Source organism: Drosophila innubila, chromosome X, assembly GCF_004354385.1.
Source record: "Drosophila innubila isolate TH190305 chromosome X, UK_Dinn_1.0, whole genome shotgun sequence".
In the NCBI taxonomy this organism is placed as follows: Eukaryota; Metazoa; Arthropoda; class Insecta; order Diptera; family Drosophilidae; genus Drosophila; species Drosophila innubila.
Genome location: NC_047626.1, coordinates 12,663,784 through 12,691,528, shown reverse-complemented (window position 1 = coordinate 12,691,528; position 27,745 = coordinate 12,663,784). Strand labels below are relative to the sequence as shown.

At 35.9% G+C, this 27,745-nt stretch overlaps 1 protein-coding gene and 1 long non-coding RNA gene across 5 annotated transcripts; both read left to right on the top strand.

Moving 5' to 3' along the window:
• Positions 1-26,896, top strand: LOC117782175 (proton channel OtopLc). Of its 4 annotated transcripts, XM_034619175.1 has the most exons (11): positions 1-415; positions 6,811-7,302; positions 8,200-8,333; positions 16,542-16,652; positions 18,589-18,773; positions 18,861-19,018; positions 19,750-19,861; positions 19,968-20,128; positions 22,344-23,806; positions 24,547-24,895; positions 26,156-26,896. In XM_034619175.1, the coding sequence occupies exons 2-11, from the start codon at positions 7,153-7,155 to the stop codon at positions 26,294-26,296; spliced, it is 2,964 nt and encodes a 987-aa protein (XP_034475066.1). In that variant the 5' UTR covers positions 1-415; positions 6,811-7,152; the 3' UTR covers positions 26,297-26,896. The 4 variants fall into 4 exon arrangements, with proteins under 4 accessions (XP_034475066.1, XP_034475083.1, XP_034475075.1 ...); XM_034619192.1 differs by lacking the exon at positions 16,542-16,652 and having other exon boundaries at positions 6,811-7,284; positions 24,547-24,907; XM_034619184.1 differs by lacking the exon at positions 16,542-16,652 and having other exon boundaries at positions 24,547-24,907.
• LOC117782201 lies at positions 13,640-15,536 on the top strand. The gene is made up of 2 exons (XR_004617236.1): positions 13,640-14,353; positions 15,490-15,536. It is a non-coding gene; the product is annotated as an uncharacterized LOC117782201 (long non-coding RNA).
• Positions 26,897-27,745: the final 849 nt, after the last annotated feature.

The window sequence follows — 27,745 nt, the reverse complement described above, 5'->3', positions numbered from 1 at the left end:
CACATAATAATAACAAAACGTAAACAATCGAAAAGTGAAAAGCAACAATTCATTTGATTGCTGTGCGCGTCGTCGTCGTCCATTTTGTCTGTGTGCCCCTTCCGTTTCCGGCAATCGCAACAAATTTTTGGCAAAGGCAGGCAACAACTGAGGACAACCCACAACAACAACAGCGACAACAACAACAACAGCGACAACAAACGCGCGCGCAACAATCAAACGCCGCCCACACACACGTCTCGTGTGCAACGCGTTCCCCCTCGTTCCCCCTCGTGACCACCCCTTGTCGCGAAAGCTAAAGCCGAGAGCAGGACGAAGTCGGTAACTGCGATATGCGACATGCGAATCGCGTAACAAAACAAAACACGAAAGGACGCAACTGCCATTCCATGTGAGAGTTGAAGAAACCCAAAAAGTAAGTAATCCTCACACATACACAGTGTGTACATACACATTAAAATACGTACATACACTGAAAAAACAAAGACCAACTTCTTAAATCAAAAACATTCAGCATAAATATTTTGTTTTTAAAATATGTCCTTTACAAGACCAAATTACTAATTCTATCACTGCGGATATGTACAAAGAAGCTCAATGCCAATTTCCCCCCTTTTTTTTATTAATTTATATTTTTATTTAAAATTTTTAGATTAAACTGAATTTTGTTCGTCACAAAATTGGATATCAGAAAATTTTGAGGCTAGAAATTGCTTTCGTCCCTAGACTTTTACCTCGTGTAGAGGTTTTTTTTGGTGGGATTCGAAATGTTCTCAAAACCAAGATGTGTTTTGTAACCTTAAGAATTTTATGTTCTCGATCTTGATTTAAGAATATTTTTTTTTATCAGTGTACATGAGTACTAAGTTGAGCATACAATTGTGAGATTCGTGTGAATATCGTTAATTAACACAGCGAAGCTTTTAAGTCCATTTCCCTCTGCCGAAATGAAGCAAGCAATCAAAACATTGGGGTGACCCTCTCGAGTTACAGACATACAACGAGGACTTAAGCATGTCACATGTCACACGTATATACATATAAATAAATATATATATATATATATATATATATGTATATAAAGTTGTGTATTTGCTTGCACATTTCTTGGTCTTCCATTAGAAAGACATTGGAATGCGTATCTTTCGCTACCTTCGCTGGGGCTGGGGCAAAGTAAACCCATAGAAGTGCCACAAAAGAAAAATTGACAAAAGAAATGTTACGAGCGAGTCGCGAAAGAAAAATGAAAATGAAAAGGAAAAGGAAACTAAAACTGAATACGTATACCACAGGTCTGAACTGAACAGCGCTTGAAAACTATTCAAAAAAAAAATAAAAATAAGTAAATGGCACAGAGAACAGAACTGGGTCAATTCGATGATGATGCGATGATGGTGGGAGGGAAGAGCGGGAAGGCAACTTGAGTAGCTCAGTATCAAGTAGATCAGTGTTATTAAGCGTTTCAATTTACAAGCTATAAGCTAACTTGTGGTGTAAACTAAATCTCCACCTCTCTTTCGCTCTTTAAATTGAGAGATCTATCGATTAGGTAGATCAAGTCCATCGATCGTTCAGTGATTCATTGCGATTCCAAATTCAAATAATAACAAAAAACGATCGTTGAAATTTAAAGTTTTTTAACGCTAAGAATGGACCCTAATATAAAGATATAATTTCTTTTCGACCTCGCCCCATTTTTTCCAGTCAACTTATTTAAAGGCATTATGACATAAAATGTATATAAGTTAATTTTTTTTTTTTTAATAAATGTACTACCTTAATGGGACTAGGAGGAAATACTTGATAGACTATAAGCATCTTAAGACAATTCTCCTATAGCTTAATTGAAATTTCACAATTTAGTGAAACTTATGTTAAATAAATAAATAAGTAATGAACTAAAAATAATTCTCTTATCAATTTACTTTTTTGCCCATTTCTAAAGCAAACGATCTTTACAATATTGAGAACTCTGACTTAGGTCATTCTTAATACGATTTCAGCTATAAAAACACTTAAGTTGTTGGTCAATTCAATCGATAGCTTCAAGAGTTTTTTTTTCAGTTTATTCATTGAACTTTCGTCAAACTTGTAATTTTATCAGACTAAGTTTGAATAGCACTGTGAATGCATTCATAACATGCGAGGGTTGAAAATGCCACCTTTTTTCTAACGGCGGTGGTGTGTTTTTTCGCTGACCCTTGTGGGTGGTTGCTTTACATTTGGCAAAGGCATACGAGTAAATCTACAAAAACAAAGAGCAGAAAAAAAAAACTAAACAAAACAAAAATACAGCCCAGGCATAAAACATAAAATATCTGCATATCTGGCATATGAGAATATTGAGCTAATGAGCCGACGAGCGGCCTCACCCATCAAAGTACGTCCCAAGAGGGTGGTTGAGACTATCCCACGGCTTTTCCCCCAAACCATGTGCGGCCCTTTGAATTTCGAGGTTGACCAAGGGAACTCGCCTGGGGGAAGCTCATTGAAAATGTCCGTTGTGGATCTCTGGCAATGATTTGAAATTCATTACTGTTTTATGGTCACCTTAATTACCCTAATAGAACTGTTGATATATGGTCAGAGTTTTCTTAATAAGGTAGCTTGCCAGTCCGAATCACTTGCATTTTGTGTTGTCAAATTCTTCATATATGGTCACCTTTTTTGTCTTAAAAATATTTTCTATTTATTTATAGTATCTTTTATAATATTGTATTAATTTTAGAAACTAAAACATCAGTAATAAATTAATTATTATTTCTGTTTTATGGTCACTTTAAAGTTTAAACTATCCTGTTCCCTTTGGTACTTTTCTAGGATACAGGTATCCTTGAAACGCTGTTAGAAGTTATTTCGAATTAAAGGTCATGGTATAGTTTATATGGTCACTCTAATTACCTGTATACCCACAATTATGTCTGTTTTAGCTATAAATCACTAATAGCACTGCGGCTCAAACTGGTTTTGTAAATTTTTTCCGTTTATTTGGTCACCCTAATACCAAAATCTATACACAACCTCATAATTTCCTTTTAGGATATTGGCTCGACTGACTGCAATACAGTTCAAAATGTTTTTTGTGTGGCCACCTTAATCGAACTACCCCAAGTTAAATACTTTGCCTAGGGTATTTGTTAGTCAAGCAGTTGGACTCGTTTCCTTTTTGGCCTGATTGTTGCTAAATATGTGTCCATCTGCTCAGCTCAGTACTCATCAATCTCATATGCACATTCTCATAACCATTCTCAATTTGGTATTCGTATACAATTGCATATCCGGTTCTCAATGTGGGCGCCGTCTCTATTTTTAATGCATCTGCATAAAAAACAAAATAGATACACGAAAACAAAAACAAAAAAAAAAGGAAAGGAAAGGAGAGAGAAACAGAAAAAGATACACAAATGTTTGTTGTTGGCGTCGATCTGCAAGTCAGCGATGGGTGTGGGTGCGGTTTGTAGGCCTGTCGTTTGTTTGTAATCTGTCATCGGACACTTTTGTGCAACTGTCATAAAAGCAAGAGCAATAACAATAACAACAACAACAGCAACAACAACAACAACAACGACAAGCAAACTGATCATCGAAATAGGCTACGATCTGCCACTGAAGATGGGCAATGAACCCAACAACAATTCAAATCAGTTTTGTTTACGATTATATTATTTTGATTATTGTACACTGATAAAAAAATGTTCTAAAATTATGATTTTGTTCTCAGAACTCACAATTTTGGTCTAAAAAATGCGTCGAAAACATAAAATTCTTAAATTAAGAAAACATATCTTGGTTTTAAGAACATTTTAAATCAGACCAAGTTATTTTTTTAAATATAAATGTTCTTAAAATTAAAATCAAAAATTCACAAAATGAAAAATAATTTTTAAATTTATAATTATGTTTTTTTTTTTATTTTGTTTTATATGTTTTGTCTTGATAATTTTATAAATGTTATTTTATTTTCTTACCACCATTTTTTTAGTATTAATAGTACATATTTATACTTTCCCAACAATTTAAGATTTTTTATGTATTAAGATCTTTGATTTTTTAGAATAATATTTTAAGTATTAGTAATATAAGATGGTCTGATTTTAAGAACAAAATATTTAAGATGCATGTTTATGACTTTAGAAATTGGTCGTTTTTTTCAGTGTAAACATGTTAAATGCATCCAGCTCTCGACTTGTGTCTTTGTGGCACGACAGGTGGCAAGTGCACCACCCACCCAATTGCAATTGCACCATCGATTGCAGTTGCAAATGTTGCAGCAAGAAAGCGAAACAGAGAAGTAAGAGAAGTTGGCAATTAACAAGTGTGCGTTAGTTTTGTGATACCTTATATAGACCATAACTTGTGGCCAACAACTGTTGACCGTCTTTCTGGCTGCAGTCGTTAGCCATCAAATGTTAATGGCATTAAGCAAGCTTTCAATTTACGCGACTGTGTTGGTGGCAATGTTGTTTGTGTTGTTTGGGTTGTTGTTGATGTTGCTACTGTTCGGAGCGACAGCAAGAACAAAACACATGCGACAATTCTCTGACTCGAAGGGGGCCAAAAGTGTGAAATGAAAGAAGCATTAGGCGTCGCTTGGAAATGGCCATGGAACAGCCAAAGCAGAATGACGATTGGGCCAACATCATGGAAAACAATGTTTTATGTTTGCCGCCTCGTTGCATTTTTGCGGTTTAGGTTGCTTGACCGTTAATGGTCAGCGCACATTCGGAATACGCAAGGGTGCCCTAGTACTTTAGTACTGTAGTACTGTAGTAGCTCCAACTAATGGAGAAGCCGCAAGCGAGTAGCCCACACGCAGTCCAAGTCCAAGATTCCCATATCAAGTCAAACAACTTCCATACGGAATTCTTCGATGAACTTTAATATGTCAGTGATCGGTAGAAAAAACTGTAAGATTTGCAGACAATTTCTAAAATACAAAAGTATCTCACATGTACAAAGTATCTTTATGTTCATCTGAGACACAAAATTATGCAAAATATTTGAGCAATATTTATATGAGATATTATTGGAATATTGTAGATACTTACTTATCGGTTAATATGTAAATAACAATAATGAATAAAAAATGTAGGCATGTGTTCTAACCAGGGTTGTGATTAATTAACTAATTCTGTAATGCATTGATCATTTCATTAGAACTGAAAAAAATAATGTTAATTAAAATTCAGTAACACTAGAATTAAAAATAATAGTTTTAATTCAGTTTTCAATGCTATTTAAATTTTCTTTCAAATTTGAATTGTAGTTAAAATTTCATTAGCATTACTATTTTTCAATGCTAGTAAAAAAATTTCATTGGCAGTAGATTTTTCAATGCTACTGAAATAACATTTCATTAAGCAGTAGATCTTTCAATGCTAGTGAAATCTGATTTCATTATCATTCATTTTATTAATGATAATGAAAATTTAATGATAATGCTTTAAGGCACAACTCTGGTTCAAACTTATTAAATTTGTTATATGCAATACATAAGTGTGAGGGTTTTCTGAAGAAAGCTAAATATTCAAAAAAGTATCATAAAAAAATTGAATATAAAAAACTTTTATGAAGCTACATATTCAGCAAATATATACAAATTGTATCTACGTTAAAAACAGTTAAAGTAAGAATCGTAGTTGAATTAAAGATTTTTCCGTTTTTAAAAAAAGAGGAAATTGGAATAAGATGAAGATCTTTTACCCGCTCAGTTTTAATATAAATCACATGCATGTAGATTTTCTTCAGCAGTTGTTTTCACTAGAGATTTTGTTTGTTTTGATACGCATTCCCCCAAGCAATTCACAATTCGAATTTTCTGCCAAGACTTGCTGTGCTGCTGGCCGAATACTGTGAAATGGCACACGACCTCGGTACGAAATCCAAAAAAGCAAAATACTTGGTCAAAATGTGCATTTGGCTGGGACTTGCACTTGCACTCCGTTTAGGCCCGATTGCCATATGCGTTCAACTAACGGATGAATGAAATTGGGGGCGTGATGCATTCATAATTGTTGGCCAAAAGCCAGCAACAAAGTGTGGCAGCAAATTATTGTACAAATATTATGAATATACATACATACATGTACAAATTCATATACTGAAAAAAAAGACCAACTTCTAAAATCAAAAACATTCATGTTAAAAATTTTGTTCTTAAAATCAAAAATTTTGAGACCATATTACTAATACCAAGAATATTAATCAAAAAAAAAAAAAAAAATTTCTAAATACAAGAATAAAAATCTTAAGTTGTTAGGAAAAAAATAATATGTTTTAAATTTTTTTTTTTTTTTTTAAATTTTGAATTTTACATACTCGACGCAATTTAGACCAAAATTCTTAGTTTTGAAATCAAAATCTTGATTTTAGAATATTTTTTTATCAGTGTAGAATAATATTTGATAGATTTATGTAGTTAGAACAGAATACGGCAATTTAGAGTGTGTCTGACCCTCATCAATCTGTCAAGATCGCTGAAAATTCACTGGATTTTTATTAGATTTCGCTAAAAACAATATCAAGTCAGTCAGTCAGTCAGTCAGTCAGTCAGTCAGTCAGTCAGTCAGTGGGTCTGTCAGTCTGTCAGATGTCTATTCATGCCCCAGATGGTCACAATGAGAGCTATAAAATAGTGCGTGCTTTTTCCTTTTCGAATTTCCACTTGTTGTTCGTTGATCGTCTCAACAACTCAAGGGCACATTTTTCGATATTTGATTTAAAAATGATTTCCATATAATGTTGATATTTTGTCTATTCGTAATTTATAATCTCTGGTATTTATATTATATTTTATATTTTTCTTTGCAGAACGACCAATTTTCAAACGAAAAGTCTTAATATAAAACTGCTGCTGCAAACTGAATGACTGATTTTTCTGGAACAGCATTTACCTCTTAAAGAACTTTATACTTATCGATATCCAAAACAAAAAACATATGTCAAGAATGGCAAATCATTTACTATAATACTTAGGGCTTGTCTATTAGTAATACAGCTAATTTAGAACTCAAGCAAAGTAGTTAGCTATCAAATATTTAATTGACAAAACATCTTTAAGATAAGCAACAAAAAAAAAAAAAGAAAAACAAAAATAAACCCGAAAAGACGAGTAAGAGGAAGAGTGCAGGAAGAGAGTTCAAGGAGTGAGGAATGCAGCGTTGTCCATATCTACATGAGATGCGAGAACGCCTATTGGATCAGCCAAGGGAAACATTACAGCTGGAGAATATGGAACGAGCCAATTTACTGGACAATCGCCAATCGGCAACCGAATCGCATCAGGTCGGCACTGTGGTCAAGGTAGGGGCTGTTGGATGTACTCGTACCAAGGATTCAAATCATATGCAATATGCCTCACACATATACATTCATTATACACTCAAAATCAGCTCACAACTCACATAAATATACATATACCTATATCAAATTAACAAGCATAACAGACATGTACAATTCCAGATGACATCAACATTAACAGTAACATTAACATGAACATATTAACATTCATCTGAACATCAACATTAAACATGCTTGTAAATATTGCATATGAATTTAAATATTATACTATATAGTAACTATCCCCATATCAATATTCAATATTAATAATTACCATTTTGTATATATTTTTCTATATAAATATCTCTTATTGTTTGGGCTTTCCCGTTAAAGAAAAGTTCAGTTAACCATGTGAAAATTGAAATGATTGAATCTAATCGAAAAAAAGAACATGAATATGCCCAAAATCAATACAAAAACTGCGATATGATAATCCTTGCACGAGTTACGGAACGATTCGCCCTTTACTTTGCGTTATTTCAAATAAGATTCCTATCAGTAAAGTTTTCTTTTATTTCTATATATTTTGATTTTTAAATTCGTTTCTCTGACAATAAATTGGAATTGTTTTTCTTTAAATGGTGTTCGCATGTATTCAAATATATGTATCTCGAGAAGATCTTAATGCGACGTTCACAATGAGTTTGCCATTGAAAGTTGGTAACATGCTTTTAACTCTATTGTGAATTACGCTAATTTCGGCACGGCCGAACTATGATATCATACTTGTATTTTGTATATTCTATGGCTGTAAATACGAATTCCAATTTATTGTTGTGACTAAACCGATTAGTCGTATAACATGAAACCTAATCTCGAATCTTTTTGAAAAATTCAACTCGAAAATAAAATAAATAACAGCTACAAGGCGATGGATACCATACGAGTCCCGCTCATCAGCGCACACCGCTAGTACCACATGATCTGGGCGAGGATTTCAATTTGGATTTCGATGATGACTTTCCGATCGATGCACGACGACCAAAAAATGCCAAGTAAGTGTGTTCCATTAAGATAATTCCAAAATATATTTGATCATTGTATTATCATATCATATCATACACCCCAATCAATTCTGTTCTACTTAAATGTGTTTCGTTCTATACGTTGTCAAAAGTAACAAAAAAACATTATTTATATACTTACAAATACTGGTACTACATCTGTGATCTCATTAATCCCCGTCCTCATTTCACTGCTAAACCAAAACTCAGCTTGTACTTCAGCTTCTTCTTTGTGATGATTTTGAGTTGTCATTCTCATATCTAAAGAGTCTCTACTTAATGCTATCCCAATGGTTAAGGCCTACTTCAGTTCTATCTATTCTAAATACTCGTAGATTTCATTCCATAGACCTTAAAATCAACCTTGTGATTTCCCATTTAACTAATACACAAGAAATTGTTGCAGCGGTAAACATCCAACGGTTCTGACGCAACCACAAAAAAGGTCAGATTTCAAATTGGAGTTATCCATACGATAATTAATATAATCACAAATATAAAAAGAAAAACCAATTTTATGTTTTTTTTTTTTTTAACTTTTTATCCTAACATTAAGGAAACTTATGATAGAAGTCGAAGTCGAATTTTATTATTTGCTTTTGCCTACACTTAAATAATAGTTGTTAATAGTCCTCTTCCTGATCTCACTGCATTGTGTAGAAGCACCTAGAAACTAACACTCGAACACAAGACTAATCACCAAAATATCCAAAATAAAAACAGAGCTAATACCATTTAGTGGGATAGGGAATATGTACGATTATATGTATGTTGTGTACATTATTATGCACTTTTTTCCTATGTTCTTTCTGGCCAAGTTTCTATTGTCAGCGGGCTTGTTTGGCAACTCGCCGGATTATAATGTCAATGAACTGGGAGGAGCCGACATAATAGACACATTGCCTTACATTTCCGATTATGTGTCGGGCATTGTTAAGCAGCCTGCAATTCCATCTGCAACTCTCAATCTTCCACAGACCCCCCCTCTCTATCACTCTCTCTGTCTTTCCATTATTCTCTGTCTCTGTTTGTGGCACATAAAACAAATAGTCAGCGATTCGGTAGGAAAGAGGCATAAAAATCATTTATATTCGTATAATGCAAGTTGCAACCATGTAAGTTGAAGAAGTTGCAAACAAATTACGCAACTTGACAACTGCCGACAACGAACCCAACGAACCCAAAGACTGCGACGTAGACTCGACTCCACTTGGCTGAATGCGCGCTAGAGATGAGCACGAATCGCGAATCACGAATCAACGTGACACGATGAGGACCATCGCATCGCTTTGTAGTGTTCAATATTATAATCGAATGCAACAAGTCAAGACTTACAATAAAGATTTTTTTCCAACTAATTAGAGATGTGCGCATATCTCATTTCTTGGCGTGACACGAAGAGTACAATCGTATCGTGTAGTATTACTCAAGTTTATAATCGAATTTGACAAGACAAAGCCAGTGATAAAGACTGCTATTCAATTGCATTTGGGACATTTCGTGTTTTATTATTAAAATTATTAATCAAATATAATAAATATAGTAAGGCCAAAGATTTCTAGAGAGCTCAAAGGGATGCGTCACAAAAAGTACACGTAATATTTTTATTCTTAATCGAAGAAATCGAAATAAAGTCAACGATTGCTCTTTGAATAACTGCTTGCTAAAGAGAAATAGACAGCATCTCGTGATTCTATCTGTGAAGCGAACCACATATTCTATTATTGCTAATCAAGCCTTAGAATCCACTCCAATTCATCTTCAACTTAATAAGTTTCCAGTAATAAGAAATACTAATACTTTATATTAATTTTTCTTCAGCTCTACTAAGAGATGTTTTTATGTCGTGACACGAAAAGTTCACTCTTGCTCGTCTGTCTTTAGTATCCCGCTATTATCTCTATTACCGAGTTCGGCCTGAATTTCAGCTGCCTGCGAAGCAAGCCAAGATCTCAACTTCAGCCGCGTCCCAGAACTGACTTCCACACTGCATGTAACTCTCCGGGTGAACCTCACCCCTCCTCCCTCTATTGGCAACCAGTCGGTACTGTTACTGGGTCCAGCTTTGTTGCAATTTATAGTGAAAATGACTTACATTCCCGTGTTGTATCACATTTACAAAACTGACAACTCGCGACAAGAGAAACAAAATTATCCGTACATGTTTTGAGCTGGTTAAATTTAGGGGTCAAAATTGTAAACAGATGAATATTATAAGTTGTTGGTTCTTCTTTTCATGTCTCCTTGGACTTTGTCAAACTCAATAAATAAACCAGATGATAACATACTTATCGATCTATCGATAAACTAACCTTGTACAATCTTCCTTCTGCGTGGAATGCCTATTTCTGGATGCTCTCAACCCCTCTGCAAATGCGACGCATGTTTAGATGAATGCACACAAGGTTAATGATTACCACCTTCAATTAAGCAAGGCTCAATTTTTTTAAAAATACCACTAAACTTCTCATGGGCATAGCTTGTGAACCTTTTTCAATGGGGTAGACCAAAGACCATCGACTATAAATAACTACACAGACTACAAACGAGCATTTCTCCCCCCAAATTCTCCTGTCTCCTGCTGTTAGCTCTGAGCATATGTTCAGTGTCATCAGAGCCCATATATATAGCTGAACCTGCTCAACAAAAGCTCCAGTAATTTTAGCCAGATGCCAGTTAATAGTTGTATTTCAAACATTCCTTTGGCGCAGCTCAAATTTAGTTGCGAAGTTGAAACGAAAACTAAGTACAGATACAGTTCTTAAAGTAGCGGGTACTGAAATCTCTAATTTAATTTATTTAAATCTTGAATTAAAGAAACTTACTAAATCTAAAGTGTTCAAAAACGACAGGACGAGAGGTCTAAGATATTTCCCAATGATACCATATAATTTCAGGAGCTTAAATAGTCTGGAACTCTATCTACTTATTACTTGTATTATCGTAATTTCAAATAAAATATAAATTCATGTTCATATTATTGAATTTAAAATAAATAAAACGAAATATCTTCAAAGAACTGAATTACTGTCTACCCCAACACTATCTTTATTTAAAGAATAATCTTACAAAAGTTGATTCGAATTAAATAACACGATATAAACATGCTTCAACCGTCTGTGTAATCTATTAGCTTGCAATTGTAAATGGATTAAGTCGTATTCAGCCAGTCAACTAAGTTTCAAGTTGCCACCCTGTATAATTTTTTTTTTTTTTTGCCGAGACGATTGTTTTCGCTCGTAAATTGTATCGAGTCGTAATAACCATCGGAATATTAATATCACTTAACCTCTATTTGCACAGTTTTTTGTGGCACCATCTTTATCGGCTTATGGTTACTTTCTTATGGTTGATTCTCTGGGTGCGGTTGTTGCACAGTTTGTGGTATTTTTTTTATTTTTATTTTTACATTGCCTTTCTGTTCCCATTTCCCTTCCCATTCCCATTTCCATTCCATCTTCCCATCCTTGTGCATGTCATTCAATGCAGTGCGACGCAGTTGTTGGCGACTCGCGACGCAAAATCCATTTTGTGCCTGCGACCAATGCAACCCCTTCCTGGGCCTGGCCACCTTACAACGCACCCTACACTCCAATGGCCAGGCACATTGATACACCGAGTGAACACCGAGCGCAACGAGTTGGAGCGTTCTCACAGCGTCGTTGATTCCCTGCCGGCGTGCTTGGAACGAACGAAGTAGCAAAACAGAATCCGATGTTGATTGTTGTGAAAAGCGCACAAAACAAAACTACGCAAAACACACACGAATTGCGGTGCAAACGAAACGAAAGCGCAAAACATTTACGGTATTCAATGTGTTGTCGACAGGCTGCCAAAGGGACTGACGCTGACGTCGACGTCAACGTCGCAGTCGTGTTTATCGTAAATGCCGCTGGCAGCGCACTGTGGTTGAAACATGGCGATAAACTGTATTTAAAATACCGAAAAAAAAAACTAAAGCTGTTGAAACTCATTGAACAGTTTTTGTTCTGAGTTGTACAGTTTCATTTAATTACGATATTTGACGAATGCAGATATTGATATTATATGCATTCTCTTCCCACTTCTAAAGTTATAGAAACGTTTAGAAAATCTGCTAGCTAACCATTCTAGTTAGTACTCATATGTAAATAATATGTTAACGTGTCACTAAAACAATAACTTGAAAGAAGACTGAACGTTTAATACTTAAAAAAAAAAAAATATTTTAGACTCAATTAATTTTTGTAAAATATTTAACCAACTTACATAAATTTACTCCAATCTTAATGGCACAAATAAAAAAAAGACACTATCAGGGGTGCCACAGAAACCGAAAATCTCCTAAAAATATATGGAGATTTGGGAGATTTTCGGTTGGTTTCGCTTTCTGTGGCACCCTTGTATAATATTGAAAATATTTGAAATACAATTTAGATACTTGTACATAAAATGTGCTTTCTTAGTCGACTTTTTTTTTTTTTTAATAACACTATCAAAAAGCAATCAATTTATTGAAAATATTTGTAAAATATATATTAAATTTGTATTGAAATATACCCAAAGTAACTGCGCAATTAGCTTATACAGCTAACTAACTATTCGTTTCGTTTTCAAACAGTCTTAACCACTGTGCTTCCTTTTTACGCTTTGTGGGGTTGTCTCGGGCCGGTCTCGGCTTTCGCACACACACACACACACACACATACGATGTGCCCGTGGCCAATGTGGGTAATTGAGTTTTGGGCTGTTGCGTTCAGTTAACTGACAGCTCGTCCTTTCTTGCATCCCTTCCCTTACCAACCATTGCTTTACTTCCTTTATTTTTTTTTATTTTTTTTTTGTGTTCATTTGATTTTGTGATTTGACTAGCTGCAACTTGTGCCGCTTGCAATATGTTGTGGTCTGCGCTTTGAAATTGCAGAAACACCCCCTATTGCCGGAACTCACCCTTTGGATTGATGGATTTTGTCGTGGGAATCGAAATACGTTTTGCATTCTCGGCTACATTTTTCATTCATGTGTCGGTAACAAGTGACCCATTTTCCATCTAAACTATTGTTGCCACAAACTTATGCAAAACTAACCTGCGAATATGCAATGCACGACTTGCAGATACTCTGTATACACTAAGTATGGATAGCATGGAATAAAAACTATATTTTAATGCTGTGTAAGTTACAATTGGGGATTAGCTTTGACTAACAAGGCTCAAGGATACCCTGTAATCACACATTGCAACGGCTGCATTCACAATTCAAATGAATCAAACTAACAAAAGGCGCTGTCAAAGAGCAGAGTCACTCACACACACACACACACACACACCCACACGTTTGTCGGACAAGTCGCAAATCCGAAAAGTAAACGGAACTAAAACCATTTTGAGCTTTGTCAACAAGTCACATTGGCAAGGCAAAGTGGAAAGCGACGGATGGACGAATGTGAGGGGGTCAGGTGCAGGGGCAGGTGTGAGGCACACTGCAATCACAGCCAAACGAGTCATTAACATGTCAATCAGAAATAAAACCAAAATAAAAATAAAAGAGCAAATAGAAAGAGGCAAAGAGTGAAAGAGGGAGAGAGGGATATAAAAGTAAATTCAACGCTTTATGCAAATAATAAACCGTACACTATGAATGGCAATGCTGGAAAGGGACAGCGGGACCCAAAAGCAGCAAAAAAGCAAAGAAACTGAGAAAAAAAATTATATGTGGAGAAAGAAACACAATGTGTCCTACTTTTTGCCATACGAAAACTGGATGAATGTTTCCCCTACGAAAACCGTATGCTCCTTTAACACAGCATCCATGCTAAGAGAGAGAGAGAAAGAGAGAGAGACAGGCTGTGTGCGTGAGTGGGATAGAGAGATAGAGCAATAAGGAGAGGCCTGGCCAGAGATTCGGCGCACAGGGGCGGCTGCTGTAGAGTCAGCAGACAGCAGACAGCAGAGGGCTTAAACCGAGACGAGCCTTTTCAGTTGTAGTTGGATAGTAAAGGGTCTTGGACGTGTTATATACAGCGTTCGCAAGGTAGCCAAGACACAGTTCAGTTCTCAGTTCACAGTTCTCAGTTCACAGTGAAAACAGAAATCAGAAATCAGCAAACAGTCTGGTTCTTAAAAATAACCAACAAATCACAAAGATTCTATGCATTTTTTTTCGAATTTTTTTCTGCTATCAATTATACTTAGTGTCTGCTGTCAAATTTGTGCAGGCTGTGAAAAGGCTGCTAATCTAATATAGTGACAAAAATAAAAGTGCTCAAAGTGCCAGAAGACCTAAATCATAAGAACATCTAAACTAAACTAAAAAGTGAACAAAACGTTGAGACAATTTTTTCAATCTTTTTGCGTATTTTTTTCTCATGTTGAATTGAAACAATTTGCTGAGTTTTGAGCATTGCAAAAAGGATGCGTTGGGCGCGCTTAAGATTTTGCCTCTCCTGGTTTTTGATAGCACCGGGCAGCTCTACACACACACACAAACACACACGCACACACTTTGATGTCTGTTACACAGCATAAACAGCGAGAGAGAGAGAGAGAGAGAGTGAGAGCAAAATTTGTACTCTCAAGTGTGGAGCTCGAGCTGAATTATAACTGTATGCAATGTATATCAGATAAATGTATGTATATATGTGCTAGCTGTGCAACGCATACACACACACACACACATACACTCCAGTTGGATTCGTGTTAATCTCACGCAGTTATCATTTCCCCTCTCTCGCTCTCTCAGAGGCTGAGCTTTGGCTTTGGAATGCGTGAGCGAGGGTTGAATTTTGCTGTCGGAGAGTTGTTTACTTGATGCGGCAGCGAAGCAGCAGTGAAGAGAGGTCACTAGGTCGCTCCGGGACGCATTCCAAAGCAACAACAGCAACAACAGCAACAGCAACAACAACAACAGGCGCTTCAAGTGCGGCTTAAGGTTCGCGCTTTTTGGCCACGCCTCATTTTGCCCATTTGCCAAATGCATTTCAAATGCGTTCCACAAAATGTCAGAGAGCAAGACAGACACACAGTCACACACACTCACACACACAGACACACATTTACATTTACATAAGAGAGCGCAGCTTAAGAACAACAAAAGATTTGTTGCATACTTTTGTGCGTTGCACGCAAAACTCGAGCTGCAAATTGTTTCATTAATATTTCATGTCACAGCCAAACGACAACGCCAAGTGTAACGTCGCGAGAACGAAATAAAAATAAAGCAAGCAAAAGAATACAGTTGAAGGAAAAATAAATAAAGCTATCGCAGCTATCGGTGTTATCGATCGGACGAGTTGAATCGAGAGTTGAAGCAAGTGCATCGGGAAGGGGATCAACAGCCAGCAAAACGGAGACCGACACGGAAACGGAGACAATGGGCGGCGGTGAAGTGAAGGTCGCTACCGTCGATGTTGAGGGCGGTGACAATATGGCAACTCTGCCGGTGTCCCGATCTCACACCGCCGGCAGCACCGACAGTGCCGAGAAGAACAATGCGGCCAACAAGGAAATGGAGCTGAAGAATGTTATGCCACAGCCGTTGCAAAGGTGCGCGAGAGAAAGAGAGAGAAAGAGAGAGAGTGAGAGAGAGACAGAGTGAGAGACAGAGTGAGGAAGTGGGAGAGTGAGAAAGATAGACAGAGAAAGAGAGTGCTTTGAAATGTGGGTGGGTGCAAATGTGGTGTGGGTGCTACTCTGTGGATGCTACTCAAGGCCGCCAAAAGTGCCAGGCCCTCCAATACTCTACACCCACACACACACACACACACACCTACACGCAGCGGTACAAATCAAGTATAACAGTTAGATACACACACACACACGCACACCTATCCCAAAAATACTTCATTATATATAGAGAAATTACGCTACGCTGTACATACAAATACTACCAATGCTATAGCTATATCTATATCTATATCTTTATCTATAAATGTACTTGTCTTTGTATGTAACCAAGTTCCGCATTTAGTTAATATTACTACTACTACCACTATATGTACATTACCAACGAAAACGCAGTGTTCCCCACGATGAACCCACGATTAACCCATGATGAACCCCCATGAAATATAGTCGCACATTGACCCCATAGCCATGCCAGTTATTATCCACGATTATGTCGTAATACCAGAATACCAGAATACCATCAGTTATTTGACTAAGTATCAAAGATTTCTTGGTAGTATCTCAAAGAAACAAATTGTCGAATTGTCGTCTTATAGGGTTTGCTACACGTTCAAGCCAAATCCAAATAAGCACAGTTTTATGCCAGCGAAAATAACGGTGCAGGGCACATATCAAACAAATCCAATAACTGGACCAATCGAACTATGGTAATATGCATACAATACTATACTACACACAATCCCAAAACATATCCGATATCCGATATCCGATTAATGCAATCCTACAAATCCAAACACCAAACACTCGGACAATACACAGATTCTCAATTTAAGGAGTCACATGTCGTATTTTAGAGTATCCATCTAATGAGTTTAGTTAGTATTCAGATATAAACGGAAATCGGTACAGACGTTTACTAGTTTCGCAATTATTCGTTTCTATACATAGTTTTTATCAGTTGCAATTAAGATACATTTGTATCTCTGTAACTTACACACGCACACACACACACACACACACACACACACACACACACACACACACACGCAAGCTGTTACACAGCAGCCCAAATACATATGCAAATGAGCGTTGAAGTGTATGTGTGAGTTGGAGTGAGATGCCTGTTTGCCGTTGATGTTTCTAACTGGGTCAAATAATGCAAACGAGTTGCAATACAATGTGCGGCACCGTGGGGCAAGTGCAAATGAGTAGCACAAACGAAAGAAAGGGAAAACAATATATAACAAATTTAAATTAATCTATAGTAATACTTAAGTTTGACTCTGAAGGAAATTTTATCAACTTTAGCCTTTCTGTATACCAAATATTAAGAACTTATAATAAATAGTAATCAATTTAAAAAAATCAATTTAGCTACTTTTTTTTCGAAAATAAAATAATTATAACAAATTCTTCATTTTTTAATTGTATATTTCAAGTAGTTTATATACACTCATTTGATGAATTTTGAAAAAAAGAGCAAAAGAGTTCTTTTGACTTTCACACGAAAATTAGACAAGTTATGACTATGAAATATTTGGAAAATAAATAACAGGACATAAAGCTTTTTTCTACATTATGCATTCAAAGCAAGGCTGCAGGCCTCCAAAATTTTGTTTAAGATTCGCTTCGGCGGTTCGAACCATAGAGCAAGACATCGGTTCGGTTCGCAAATTGGCTAATATACCACCTCAACCCAAAGTTAGGGTTCGAACCTTGGTTCAATTTCATACAAGAAAATATTTGTATTGTTATACATTTTTCTCTACATTTTGAACTAATTACATTTTTTTTTTTAAGAAATCAAATTTTGATGTTAATTTAAATTTATTTTATAATTTAAATATGACTTATTTTAATCCAAAGTCTCAAATAATTGCGTAATATTATAAAACCATAAAATTTATGTAAATATTTTTTTTTTTCTAACCGCACCTTTTATTTTAGAAAGCGGTTTAGTGTAGGCTCGGGATCGCTAAGTAAATAATAACAAGGGTTCGGTTCAGGCTGCTTAAAAACTAGAACCGAACCGGTTCTACGAGGTTCAATTCAGAATCAGTTTGCAGCCTTGATTCTAAGTTTAACTTAAATAGTTTGTAACAAAAAAGTTACAAGATGACATTATTAAAACGTTTAAGCAATTATCAAATTATGTTGTGCACTGCTATTGTGACCCACTGTGCCAATGGTACTCGTAAATAGGCGTTGATTGGCATCATATATCGAGTATCGAGTACCGAGCATCGACAGGCACAAGTTCTCATGTTTTGGTGTCTGGTAATAGCTAATTAGGTATGCATGTGAGTAGGTTATGCACTCGAGCAGTCAAACGATGCTCTCAAAAGGCATGAGACACACACAAACACACACACATACACATGCGCACACACCACACACACACAACACACACCTATACACGTCTATTAGAGAACTACTTTCAAACTAGGTACGAGTAATTGACACTAACCCAAAAGCAATTTTGCGCACACACAAAGGAATACCTATTTTTTTTTTAACAGATTCCCTTGCAACACACACACACACTCCCATACCCATACATACACATGTAGGATATGAGCAATTTGTGCCTGTGGAAATTATTACAATTGAGCTTTAATTGTTGACTTTGCGAACATTTCACAGGACATCGCTCTTCATTGTTACCAGCCTGGTGTATGCGATCCTTTTGATTGTTGTTTGCATCGCATATGTGATCAGCGATGTGACCACACACCGACTACCGGTGCTCTACTACGAGACGTTCTTCACTTACCTTTATGGCACCAGCATACTCTTCCTGTTGTACGTCTTTTGTTTCCTGCTGCAGGGTAAGACACATCTTGGATGCACTTCTTCCAAGTGCTGTCAAGTCCTTTATTTCTTTACTCAATTTCCATTTCGATTTGTATCCTCAGAGAGCTCTTGCTGTAATGGCGGCAATGGCGGCAGCAAACCGAAACCACAGCCCAAAGAGAAGAAATCGAAGAAAACGAAGAATGCAGATCCAGCCGATTCGAAGGATGCGAAAGGCTCTAAGGACTCTGGAAAAGCTGGAAAAGGCGCCGCATATCAGGTGAGAGTTATTTACGAAGCGACTAATATTATTAACAGCAAGAAAGTGAAAGAAATGCAGATTTAGTTTAATATTAGAAAAAAGAATATAGAGAAAATTCTATAAGTCTACAAGTCAAAAAAATAATAACAATTTCATAATTATTTAGAAGACTTCTCACTTCTATTGACAATTTTCCTTATGCTTCTCTTGGTGCTTCTCTCAGAGCTTCTTTCACCATATCTCTGAATACATCTTTAAGCCGTTAAATTTTTTTTGGGGTTCCCACATAGCTTCTCTCGGTGCTTCTCTCGCTGCTTCTCTCAGCAAGCCTTTCAGAGACTTAACATTGTAATAAGCTTCTGTCCTGAAATTTTAGAGAAGTTGTTTGGGAATTTAGAATAGCAGCTGATGTATAGATGTATTATATTATGCATTGTTAATATACAGATTTTCTGTAATTGAATGTGATTCGTGTCAGGGCTTACGAATTGCAGGGTGACTAACTGAATGAACCTCATAACATAAACATGGCATGAGTCGTATGAATCGCATATGTATATCCAATGGGGTGGATTAACAGACCCTCGTTAATTATATGACGACGGTTGTCAAGTGATAAGGCCACATTAATTAGGGTGCACATATGAATTTTAACCATACGCTGATTCAGTAGCGATCTCAACAGCTCATCATCATATTTATATTTAAATATGTGTTTTTATTTTATTTTATTTTTTTTTAAACAATAGGAAGCACCCGTAGATGCCGAGGTGGCCGTAACCCCGAAGAATACACGCAAGAGGAAGACTACGCATAGCGATCTCACGCACGGAAGTTTCTTTTTGCGCGTCGGTGCCATCGGTAAATGATCAACAGAAATTGATTCCAAATTATCTTTTTTTTTTTTTTTTTTTTGTCTGACATTTTTCTTGTTATTGCGATTGCTTGATTTTGAATTGGTTTTTAGCTTTTGGACTAGGTGCCATGATTTATATTGGATTGGAGTTTGGTTCGTTCTTTGAGATACCATTCGATTCGCCCTGTCATCACATACTGATCGGTGTCAATCCACTGCTCCAGATGATATTCACCTTTATGCAGATGTACTTTATATTCATGAATGCACGGGTAAGTCCATTCAGTGCGCATTTGGGGCGCAATTCATGTTCGAGTAGAAGTATGATACGACTTACTCAAATTTCTGTCTAAAAACAAACTTAAACACTGTAAGCCTTATAACTACTTACTACTAAATACAATAAACTACCTACTACTATTATCTACTACTACCTACCACCTACTACTACTACTACTACTACTACTACTATAATACTATAATTGTATGTTAACATTCATGAGTACACACTGAAAAACAATCTAACAAAAAGCCAACCAAGTCCCAGTCCTCCATCGGTCCAATTGAGGTTAGTTTTAAGTTTAAGTTCACGATCAACGCGTTGACACGACCTGAAAGAAAGCACATAATTGTGAACCTGCAAATCGTAAGGTACTGCAAATGAAACAATCTTTTAAAATCAAAACAAAAGGAAAAAATTTAATGACTTTTGGGTACCTGACGATTTTCTTTATCGGTAATTGCGTGCGATATTCAAATTGTAACGCTCATAATCATAGCTTAGGCTCGGTACGGTCACACTTAGTCTCTCTCACTCTCTCTCTCTCTCTCACGCTCTGTCCTTGTCTCACTCACTTTCTCTCTCGCTCGCTCGCTTAAATTGGCGTGTTAATTGGCAGTTAGTTCAGTTGAGTTCATTATCATTGATTCGCGCATTCGCATTCGCATTCATCATCTGTCATTTCACTTATTTGTTTGTTTCGCTTTGCTTCATTCAACAATGCAACATCGCTACCTTGCAACCTTGCAACATACCATATCTATGATGAGAGTGAACTTACTCTCACATTCGGCACAGTCGAATTGTTCATCTCAGGTCAAAACAAAAATAAATATATAAAAAAAAATACAATAATAACAAAAGATCAGATTTATCAGCTTTATCAGCTTAAGCTTCACATTATTCACATTCACAACACGTACACGCATTACGCATTCATGAACCATTCAAATTTTCACGTCATCATGCATTCATTCATTCATTCATTCATTGATTCATTCTTTTTAAATAAATTTTTCGAAATTGTGCAAAGTACTTAGTTTTTTTAATGAACCATTTTTGTGTACATAATCCCAACAACTCCGCCCCATTCGCGATCGCAGACTAGGCCACCATTTCAGGTACGATATACAACTCATTTTCTACTCTACATTCTACTCTACTACACTGATAAAAAAAAATGTTCTAAAATCAAGATTTCGGTCTCAAAACTACGAATTTTTGTCTAAAAAATGCTTCGAGAACATAAAATTCTTAAATTAGAAAGCACATCTTTGTTTTAAGAACATTTCAAATAAGACCAAGTTCTTACTTTAAGAACAAATGTTCTTAAAATTAAAATCAGTCGATAATTTTTTTATTTATAGTTTTCTTGTTTTGATTTACATATATTTTATTCTGTCTTAATCTTAGTAATTTTGTAAATGTTATTTTCATTTTTTACGAGTGGGATTCGAACCGCCGCCTACTGCTTTTCACAACTGAGGCGGTTTCTCTAACCAGAGCTCCACGGGGATTTTTATTCTTGTATTAAGAACTTTGATTTTTTATATTAATATTCTTAGTATTAGTAATATGGTATTAAAATGTTCTTATTTTAAGAACAAAGATGAATGTTCTTGATTTTAGAAGTTGGTCTTTTTTTTCAGTGTACTCTACTCTACATTCTACTCTAATCATGCTACCCTACGCTCATATTTCTCTCACTTCAAAATGCACATACTTATATACAGACGTGGTCATACAAATAAATGATATTATTTACATTGAGCTATTTATGTGGCCATAGCTGTATATAATTTTATAACTGTATGTGTCATTAATTATAGATTAAACAATAGCTTAAACTAAATTGATACTACTGTAATTATATTTAAGGGTTATTGGGATTGGGTAAAATAATTTGGGAAGTCTCAATTTCAATCTTTAAAACAGCAAAAAGTATCTTAAGTAACGAAGTTATTTCTATCTCTATTTTCGTTAACAATTCCGAGTACTTTTATGTTTTTATGCTATACACATATACTTACATAAATATAACTGTAAATACTTGTATACTTATTTTATAAATATATACATATATAGAGTGATTTAAAGACACGATTCCAAAGTATACTCAAAATTGCGTCTGCGCATTGCTTTCTCTCTTCCCCGCGATCTCTCGCTCTTTCTCTTTCTTTGTCTATCTGCTCTCTCTCTGCCTGCAGTTGAACATCCATCGCTTCAAGGTGATCGCTCGGTTTGGACTGATGCATGTGGTGGCCACCAACATCTGCGTTTGGATACGTACTTTGGTCAAGGAGTCACTGCTGGAGATCACAATCTATCATCAGAAGCGTGAAGCGGATCCGGAGGCATCGTCGATTGCCCATTCGATCCGGCAGCATGCACTGCGTCACGCCGGAACCGTGCTCCGGACACACACGGGACCCAACAGCGAGTTCGAGGTACTCGACGGCGAGGATGTGCTGCCCAAGAATGTGTACAAGAGCGACAATGTGCTGTCCAAGCTGGTGCGCAACACGGTCGATGGCATCTCCAAGAGTTTGGGCATGGGTGGGGGGGATGTTGCCAGCAGCACCAGCAGCCCCACAACGACAACAACAACCACAACAACCATGAGGACGGCATATACAACGCCTGGCTATCAATGGCACAGTACTACTATGGCCCGCAAGCTGAAGAAGTTTATCACTAGCACCACAGCTGCCACCAGCACCATGGGTAGCACTAGCAGCAGCAGCACAACAACAACTACAACCACAGCAGCCAGCAGCAGCGGTATGCCAATGCCATCATTTAACAGCGCTGCAACGGCCGTCGACATGAGCAGCACGACCAGTGAGACACCCTTTAATAGCTTGCAACGCATCCTCTCAAGCGCCGCACCGAGTCTAACGCCCATCGATGTGGCCGCACCCACGTTGCCCGCTGCTGTCGACGGCAATGGACATGGCAATGGATTTGGCACGGCCACCTCCGGGGTATCGTCATTCCTCAACAGCCTGGCCGCATCCACGCCCAGCACAAGTGTCAGCGATAATACGCCAGCGAGCAGTACGGAGAGCGCTGTGAATATTATGAATAATCTATTTGGTCCCGGCATGGAGAATAGCTTCCAAACGTATTCGGATATCTCGCATGAGGAGTCCAATGGTCTGGTTGGTCTGGCCTTTGAGAATTTCGAGAATTTGGACAACATATATCCGGCGGCGCTGTCTTCCAACATTGGCACACTCAATTCCACCGCCTGCGGACGTATTGACATTATGGGCACCATTGTGTATGATTCGGCGCCGTATCTGTATCCGTTTATCATTGAATACTCGCTGATCGGAGCGGTGGTCTTGTATGTCATGTGGAAGCACATCGGTCGCTATCCGGGTCGCATGAACGATGAGGATCTCGAGCATAGGCTGGAGGTGATGCTATCCCGTCGAGCCGTTGCCATGGCACAGCAGGCACGTTCCGGTCGCGTCGATTGCGTTGGCTCATCGAAGGGTCTATTCTTTGGTCTGTTGTTGTTGGTCGGCGCGCTGATTTGCTTGATACTCTTCTTCGTCTTGGTGCGTCATCAGAAGTTCTCGCTGTTGGCCATTTATCTCGCCGATGCCAGTCACTGCATCCTCATGGCCTTTGCCATACTGGCCATCATCATTGGGTTCATCAGGTGGGTTGATCAACAAACACTATGATCAAACAAATAATATTCATTAAAACATTTTTTAAAAAAACTAGTAGTAGGAATACCCGTATTATATATAGTTAAACGAACTCTATCTGAAAGTAAACAGTTCTTATTAAACTTGGCATAGATATTCTAAAAAGCAAAGCAGTTTTTCAAACACATTCAATTTGCCACTGAATATAATCATATATTTATAAAATTTTCATTAAATTTGGTAATATTTCTAAACCATTATCAGGTTTCCGTTAAGATTTTTAAAGCACTAGATATTAGCTATTTAGTGTAACCTTCTGAGATATGTTAAAAAAAAACTCACCTACACATTAAAAAAAATATAAAAAAAAAATAACTTTTCATATACCTTGATTTTGAACCAATTGTTCAAAATATGGGAACATGAGATATATTAGAAAGATTTTCAACAAATTTATTAAAAAGCAACAAGAAAAATAATATGGTAATCCAATTCCCATTAAGTATGAAATAATACTAATGTTGAAAGGATTCGCATTTTGATTTGCATTACTTGATTAAACTCTGCATATTTTACTAAATATTTCGCAGTTACACTCCACGTAATCAACCTTTAAACTCACAAAAAAAAAAAAAAATAAAGAAGCAAACTAGATTGCTTAAAAAACTTTAGAATAATGTTATTACTATTGTCATGTGTATCTGTAATTATCTCAATCCTTACTATTCCCAAATTTATTCATTTTCAGAGTCAAGAACTTGAAATTCCGCTGCGAAGAGCAATCGAGTCTGAATGACATTTTGTTGCGCATCTCGGCCTTTGGCCTGTTCACTTACTCAGTGTTCAGCATCATTGCCGGCAGCTTGAAGGTGCTCGAGAGTGAGCCCAGTTTGTTGGTCACGACCACGGGCGGTGTTGCCGTCTTTCAGGTCATTCTACAGCTGCTGTTTATTGCCGATGTATCCCGTCGCCGTGTCCATTTGCCGGAGCATGATCGCAGCAAGCCCGGACGCCAGATTGTTACCTTCCTTCTCATCTGCAATGTGGCCATGTTTGCCATCTACACATTCGAAGCTCAAAAAGTATTCGCCAATCCTGTAAGTAGATATGTACGTAAGCGAGACTGAGTTAAGTAAGACGATTAACGCTCTCGTTCGTTCTATTCGTTATTCGTTATTTGTTATTCGTAAATTTTCTATAGTACATACAGTTCAACTTCGTTATAACAAATCTTTCTCTATCTTTTTGTTTCGATCTTGAAACTATTGTTTTTTTTTTCACTGCGAGTTTCTTATAAAGAAGTTGTAGTGTACATAATATAGTTAAAAATTTTGTACATATATCTGAGCTGTAAAGATTTCTTTCAATACTTTTCTTTGACTTTAATTTTAATTATTGTTTGGAAACTATATTAAATAAAAGTAGTAGAAACTGATAAAAATAATATAACGATTGTAAATTCTTAAGAACGAGTTGTATCTTAGATACTCTTACCTAATGGCCTTTATTCATACTTATATTTAATTTAAAATATAAATAAATAATAACTAGAGTAATTGTAAATAGTTTCTAAAGAAAGTATCAGGGCAGTAAATAATGATTATTTTGGTTTTTTTTTTAAATTGAAAAAATCTTCTTTAGGGATAATCTATGCAATTTCACCATGATCTTCAAATTTATGATTTTTTTTATTTTACTCATACCATAATTATTATTTTTGAGCAAAAAAATAAGACTCAAGAAATAATCATAATTTTAGGGGAAAAAACAATAAAACTCATAGAGTAATGATTATTTCTTGAGTTTTATTTTTTTGATCAAGTTGGTTTGTTGACGTTTTTATAAGGATTATGGACAGAAATTAAATTAAATTTATAAAGGATTTTAGATTTTTGTTTTGGTTCACTGACTAAGAATGTATATATATTAATGTAGTCCATATTCCTTATAAAAACTTCAACAAACCAACTTAAGTTTTATTTTTGATCAAAAGAAATAAAACTCTAGAAATAATCATTACTGTCAAAAGTAATCATAAGTAAAATAATAAAAATAAAAAATAATGATTATTTCTTGAGTTTTATAATAAACCTTATAATGATTACAGTCCCTGGAAAATATAAGTCAAATAGAAATTAACAGCTCAGAGATAAATACATACATATGCATGTTAACTGTTGACTGATCGATAATAATAATGAATTTGAGCAGTGCTGTAAATCAAATTATTTTGTTTATGGTTGTGAGTGTTTACTGTAGCTGCATGTACTCGTATGTTTTACTGTCTATTGCCTGCCAATGGCTTGAGTATCGGTTAATTCAATTCAAATGATCTCGAACTCTATCCAAATGAATAGGTGCAACTGGAGTTCTACGGCTTTGTACCCTGGTCCATCATCCAACGCATCACACTGCCCCTCTGCATTTTCCATCGCTTCCACAGCGCCGTGACACTTGCCGAGATCTGGAAGACCACCTACAAGGCGCGCTTGGAGTAAGATCTTGGATTGGAAGAGCATAAAGCAGTTCGAATGCTAGAACGATGAGGTTATGTAATGCACCAACAAAAAAAAAACACATCAACATGAAAGTAAATGAAAAGCAAAGAGATTGAAGGGTATGAAATAAATGGCAAATATTATAGCAAACCGAAACGCGAATGAAAAAGTTTAATGCTTGTTTCTAATTGCATATTATATATATAGATACACATATTGTATCTTATATATATATATAAATATAACTTTATGTTTTTAGTTACGCATACGTATAGGTTAACTAAGTTCAAAATGCGAAATAAAAAATAAAAAAAAACAAATTAAAAGCAGCAGAAAATTAAAAGAGAAGAACAATGCAACAAAGCAACAATTGAGTTGTATTAAAGAGAGCTAACTCCCAAAGCAAAACATTGGACCATTGCCGCCCAATTTGGGTGTGTGGTTTAGGACAGCATGAACCAAAACTTAGAGCGTATATTGAGATGATTAAACGATTAAACGATTAAACGATTACATGTTTAAACGATCCACGGATCTGACGATCATTATTGATGCTAAATACCAAAACGATTGACAAAGCAATTATAACAAACAAAAAACTTAAGCAAAACATTTTGAATCAAACAAAAATTGTTGAGAACGATTAAAAAAATGCGTCAAACGATATAAAAAATACAATCGCTTGTTGTTTCTTTATTTTTTTTTTTTTTTCGGTTTTGTTTTTATAGGATTTCCCGCTCAGTTGGAAAACTTAAGAACTAAGTCATAGATTTTACAATTAATAATGCTTTCTTTTAATTTTGTTCTTTTGAATATACTAATTTTACGATTTCAGCACATAGTATATTTTAATTATTAATAAATAATTTATGTATATTTAATTCCCTATCTACCATATACGATTATTATTAATTATAAATGTATATCTCTCTCTTTTATTTGGTTATTTATGCATTATTATTGTTTAACTCGCTGCAATGTCTTTGTAACTAAAAAGTTTTACTTTTAAAATCAACTGTTTTTGTTTTCATTAAAAATCATAAAACAATTAATCCCATGATAAAAAAAAATTTAAAAAAGGTTGTTTAATTTTCACGTTGCAGAACTTTAAAATACTTAGGTAAAGTTGGACAAAAAGATATATATATTGAATTCAAGCCACAGCGCCGCCAAATATGCAGCGAATTTCGGGCCGAAAACACACATACACACACTACACTCAGTCACACACACACACACACACACCACACAGAGGTAACTCTCCAGATGCATATGGAATGCCATGAAATGTGTTGGAGAAATGCGCGAGAATTAGAAATTTATGAATTCATTTAAAATAAAAATCAAATAAAACCTTTAAAGAAAAGCACATTTTGTGTAAGTTTTCGATTTTACCCAAAACGAAACCATTGCCGAAGACAAACAACAACAACAAACTGTGATGAAATA